This window comes from Euleptes europaea, chromosome 5, assembly GCF_029931775.1.
Source record: "Euleptes europaea isolate rEulEur1 chromosome 5, rEulEur1.hap1, whole genome shotgun sequence".
Lineage (NCBI taxonomy): Eukaryota > Metazoa > Chordata > Lepidosauria > Squamata > Sphaerodactylidae > Euleptes > Euleptes europaea.
In genome coordinates, this window is record NC_079316.1 from 91,736,503 (window position 1) to 91,742,259 (window position 5,757).

A 5,757-nucleotide genomic window follows, 5' to 3' on the forward strand; every position below is an offset into this window, starting at 1 on the left:
AGGTTAGATGGCCATCTGTCAGCAATGCTGATTCTGTGACCTTAGGCAGATGCTGAGAGGGAAGGCATCTTGGCCATCTTCTGGTCACTAGCGGTGTGTGGGGGGGAGGTAGTTGTGAATTTCCTGCATTGTGCAGGGGGTTGGACTTGATGGCCCCGGTGGTGCCTTCCAACTCTATGATTCTATGATCTGTTTCATCCAGATATACATGCCATATGTTAATGGATGCATGCCATTTTTCTCTCTCCTTGCAGAACAAGAGTAGTGCACTTCATCTGGCAAAGCTAGAATCAGGCAATGATCTCCAGATAGCTGAAGAACACTGGAAGAGTTAAAGAAGGGCTTGTTTTTTCTCTCTCCATGTGAAGGGGAAAGGCCTTTCCCTGGAAAAGCCTTGAACATCTCAGTCTTCCTCCATGGAAAAAGGACGTACATTACCTCAAGACTTTGGAGAGTTTCTGCACTGCCTGAGGATGAAGAGCAAGTTTGCCATCATCCTGGTGTTTGTGATAGCCCTCGTCATTATCGAGAAGGAAAACAACATAATATCAAGGTAGGGAGAAAGGAGAACTATAGTAGATAAGAGGTGTTCTCTGTGTTTTTATGTCGTCTCCAGGCTGTCAGTATATCAGCCTTGCAGGTCCTGACTTGCCACACCCATCTCTCCAGTCTTTTAGAACATGGTAAATATCTGCACCTGCCCATCTGAATCAGGCTGCCTCTTCATCCAGGAATGCAGCCTGATCATTTAAAACACACATACATTAATGTCGGTCACAGCAATGGACCATGTAATTGGCTAGATATCATTTGATTTGATTAAAAATAATCTCTTAGAAGAATCTTCTAGAAAGAGAATTTCAGCAGGTGCAGTTTTTTCTCTGTCCTGACCTGGATGGCCCAGGCTAGCCTCATCTCGTTAGATCTCAGAAGCTAAGCAGGGTCAGGCCCGGTTAGTATTTGGATGGGAGACCACCAAGGAATACCAGGGTTGCTGTGCAGAGGAAGGCACTGGCAAACCACCTCTGTGTAGTCTCTTGTCATGAAAACCCCAAAAAGGGGTCGCCATAAGTTGGCTGTGACTTGATGGCACTTTACACACACACACACACAGTTTTTTCTCTATAATTTTTTATTGTACTCTTACACTGAGGAACTTATGGCAGCATATACAGTTCTCCCCTTCACAACAACTCTGTTGTTAGGCCAAGTGATCCCTAGCATGGCACTACCCATCAGTATACCCCCCCCTGGTGTCCACTTCCTTCTTCTCCAAAGCAAACAGTCAATCCAGGCTTTCCTTCACCTCACTGGAGTTGGAGGGTACTTCAGAAGAGCTGAGAAGGCAGCACCTTTGTGCCTGTAGGGAGCACCCATTTGGGGGTGGCTGCCTTTGTCATAGAAAGATGCCTGGGTTGGAGCTCCCAAACGTTGTGATTGGTCCCAGCCACCATAGCAGCCATTTTGTGGTTAGCTGAGCATGTATGATGGTGCAAAGTAGGAATGTCAGGTGGGACCCAGGCCCCCCCCCCCCCCCCCAGAATTACACCTCATCTTCAGACTACAGAGATCTGTTCCCCTGAAGAAAATGGATGCTTTGGAGAGTGGACTCTATGGCAGAGTACCCCACTGAGGTCCCTGTCTTCCTCAGGCTACATCCCCAAATCTCCAGGAGTTTCCCAACCTGGATCTGGCAACTCTACCCCCTCATCCCCCGCCAGTGGCCAGGGGGACCTGGGAACCCTAGTCCAAGGACATCCAGTGAGTTTCATGGCTGTATAGGGTTTGAACTTGGGTCTTTCTAGTCTAGCACTCTAGCAACTGTATCTCACTGGCTTCCTACATGATAAGCTGGACAGACCAAAATTCCATCTTCTACACAACCCTTAAAAACACAGAAGCCCCGTCCTTCTTTGCCTCTGGTCACATTGCTCATATATTGTTATTTTTGGTTTTGATATAATACCGGCATTAACTCTTGCCAGAAATGTTTAAATAGTGACATACAACTGTAGTTAATGAGTTATAACTACTGAGGTAGACAAGGAAGCATTTCAGTTATCAGAAGTTCCCATGTGCCACCCACTGAGATATCACTGAAGATCCAGTTATTTTAACAGGACTGGGATTATTTTGAGGTAGATGTAAACAGTAGCAGAAGGCAGCAAGTAGCGGGGGGGGGGGGAGAATACTGCCAATAGGAAGTAGCACAATTTCTGAGGAAAGTGGTGACATGATCAACAGGAAATATATCAAGTGCCTACTGTATGTGAACATTTATATTTAACCTTAGGGCAGCATTTTCAAACTGTGTCCTGAGGCACTTCAGCGTTCCTTGGAAGCTTATCAGGGGTTCAACTAAATTATCAACAATGCCATGAAAAGTGGACTTGGCCGTTGCAGAGGAGTGCTGGATGTGCCTGGTTCTCCTTGGTTCATGGGGTCAATGGCTAGGCCTAAGTGCCCTGTGTGAATTGAGTATGTGCCCTGGAATGTGCTCCACAGTCCCCTGCAATGCAAGTGGCACATGCTCATGAATGCCTTGGCAGACAATTCCATGTGGAAAGCATTCCCTGAAGGTAGAAAGTCTGAAAAACTTGGCCTTAAGGAGATGGTAAAAAAAAAAAAAGTGTGTGTGTGTGTGTGTGTGTGTTAAGTGCCATCAAGTCACTTCTGACTCATGGCGACCCTGTGAATGAAAGTCCTCCAGAACCTCCTATCTTTGACATCCTTGTTCTGATCTTGCAAACTGAGGGCTGCAGCATTTTGTGTGTTCAAGCAGAACAGAGCTTGAATACCAAGCCCCAAAGTAATCTCAAAACACCACTCACACTTTCTCCTTAAATATTATTTTGTTATTTTTCTTTTCAGGGTGTCAGACAAGCTGAAGCAGTCTCCACTGTCCCTTATGGACGCCAATAGCACAGACCCTGGCTTGGTGTTGTCAGAGAACGGCTCCCTCATGTCCCTCAGTGAACTGGATTCAGCTTTCTCCCAGCTCAAGAGCAGACTTCAGAACATCACACTGCAACTCGGGGGCCCCAGGGGACCTTTGCTGGCACCTGTTAAGGGAACTCGGAAACACGTACTCCTAATGGCCACCACCCGCACAGGTTCCTCCTTTGTAGGGGAATTCTTCAACCAACAGGGCAACATTTTCTACCTCTTTGAGCCGCTTTGGCACATTGAAAGGACGGTGTCTTTTGAACCTGGTGGTGCTAATGCTGTAGGGTCAGCCCTTGTCTACAGAGACGTTTTGAAACAGCTCTTCCTCTGTGACCTCTACATTTTGGAGAACTTCATAATTCCGTTCCCAGAGGATCACCTGACTCAGTTTATGTTTCGGCGTGGTTCAAGCCGCTCTTTGTGTGAGGAGCCCGTCTGCACGCCTTTTGTTAAGAAAGTCTTTGAGAAGTACCACTGCAAGAACCGCCGCTGTGGTCCCTTAAACATGACCCTGGCTGCAGAAGCCTGCCTCCGCAAAGACCACATGGCACTTAAGGCAGTGCGGATTCGACAGCTAGAGTTTTTGCGCCCCCTGGTCGAAGATCCTCGTCTGGACATGAGAGTAATTCAGCTGGTACGGGATCCACGGGCAGTGCTGGCTTCTCGAATGGTTGCCTTTTCAGGGAAGTACGAAACGTGGAAGAAATGGGCTAGCGAAGGTGCAGCGACCATTAGTGAAGATGAAGTACAGAGGCTACGAGGTAACTGTGAGAGCATCCGTCTCTCGGCCGAACTTGGTTTGAGGCAGCCAGAATGGCTACGGGGTCGCTACATGCTGGTCCGCTACGAAGACATTGCCAGGTCCCCGCTCCGAAAAGCCAAGGAGATGTACAAATTCACCGGCATTGCCATCACGCCTCAGGTGGAGGAATGGATTCAGAGGAACACTCAGGCACCTCAGGATAGCAATGGGATCTACTCCACCCAGAAAAATTCCTCAGAGCAGTTTGAGAAGTGGCGATTCAACATCCCCTTCAAGCTTGCCCAGGTAGTACAGAATGTCTGCAGTCCAGCCATGAACCTATTTGGCTACAAGCTGGCCAGCAGCCCAGAGACCCTCACAAACAGATCCATCAGCTTGCTAGAGGAGAGGAGGACCTTCTGGGTCACGTAAAAGTGGCCTTTGCCGATGGAGTTTCTGTGTCTGAGCGTTTTGTGGGATTGAAAAAGAGGGAACACAAGAATGACTAGGGAAGGGGCGTTTAGCGGAAAGGCTGAGGGCAAGAGGAAGCCATAGTCGGCTGGCCCACCTCATGCTTCTGCTTCTCCTCTGCTCTTTGTTCATACAAGGTGCTTTCTGCCTTTTGATGGATTATCATGCTGGCCATGCTCTGACACGAAGAAGAGCTCAGGAGCTGGTGCAGAATAGAGCAATGAATGCTGAGTACCAGCTTCCCTACCTCACATCCGTTTTCTCCTCCATGCAGGCTCAGCCTCTTCATTCAGGGGGCATTTATACATTAGACATCCAAAGTGAAAGAGAGACTGTTCTATTTTTTTAAAAAAGCAAAAACCCACATTTAGACTTTAAGGAAAAAAAATAACTAGTTTCTCAACCTGCTGAGAAAATGTGACAAAAGCATAATATTGCACTGCTATTGCCTAAGGCAGCCTTAAAGAACATGTCAAACTGATATTTGGTGAGCGAGGGTAGGAAAGGCGGAAGAGAAAGGAAGGAAGGGAAGTTGTTTAAGAGGAGAGCCAGGAAGAAGACTGACTGCATTGTTTAGACAGAGGGTATTTTTGTATGTGTTCTGCATGAGACCCTCCGATAAGTTAATGCCTTGTTTAAACTGGAGGAGGTGTGACTGGCTCATACCAAATCACCAAGCAAGATGGAGCAGAGCCAAGGTGGCTGCGCCACAATAAGGGAACTTTGGGCTGCACCACGCCGAGTTTCACACCCTTGCTGTCTTTTGTCTCTCCTTGCACCCAAGCCATTGGATGAGAGAGAAAGGGCAGGCTACAAAAACAGCATTCAAAGAGGGAGAGAATGGAATAGTATTTATCCTGCGTCCTTGGGGATCAACTGATCTCCTTTCTCAGCTGCATCAGTTGTTTCGGTCTCCAGTAGTCTGTTTTAAAAAAGCTGCTGTCTGGTTTCCTGTCTTGTCTCCGAATCAATTGTTGTTGAATCACAACCCATGTCTGGAAAAGGAGACAGACAATAGCTTGTTTCTAGTCAGGTGGTAGTAGGTTGTGGCTTTAATTGTATCTGTATTTCCCTGCCCCAGTTGTTTTTGTGTCCTTACAAAGTGCTGGTTGGAAACCGCCCATAATCCTCTTCTGCCAGCACAAGATTTATTGGATGAAGAGTGTCTAGGGGATGCACACAAGTGGAGCTGGTCCACTGTAAGGGCGAGGGGCCTGGGTTTCTGAAGATCCATGTGGGTGGCAGTCAGAAATGAAGACACAAACAAAGAAAAGGCTACTCAGGCTTATGTGCTCCCAGTTTGTGGGCAGGAAATAAGCCCTAGTTTGCTGTAGCATCCAAATTCAGACATCACAACACACTGAGGTTAAAGAGAAAATCAGAAAAGATTTCAGTCTCAGCTCTGTACATGGAGTGAGAGATGGCTCAAATCCAGGAACAAGCCAGTCTCGTTCTTGTTATGAGTAAACTCTGGCTTGTTTTATTATTAGGCACTTGTTTTTTAAAAGCTCCATTTGTTTTTATTTCTTTTTTTATGGATGCCATTTGAACAGTTGACCCTTAAGGCAAATAAAAGAAGAGGAGCAGTGAATAAGAAA

At 46.9% G+C, this 5,757-nt stretch overlaps 1 protein-coding gene across 1 annotated transcript; it reads left to right on the forward strand.

The window, feature by feature from the left end:
• The first annotated feature begins 402 nt into the window (after positions 1 to 402).
• CHST3 (carbohydrate sulfotransferase 3) lies at positions 403 to 4,161 on the forward strand. The gene is made up of 2 exons (XM_056850065.1): positions 403 to 553; positions 2,872 to 4,161. The coding sequence occupies exons 1-2, from the start codon at positions 417 to 419 to the stop codon at positions 4,118 to 4,120; spliced, it is 1,386 nt and encodes a 461-aa protein (XP_056706043.1). The 5' UTR covers positions 403 to 416; the 3' UTR covers positions 4,121 to 4,161.
• The last annotated feature ends 1,596 nt before the right edge of the window (positions 4,162 to 5,757 follow it).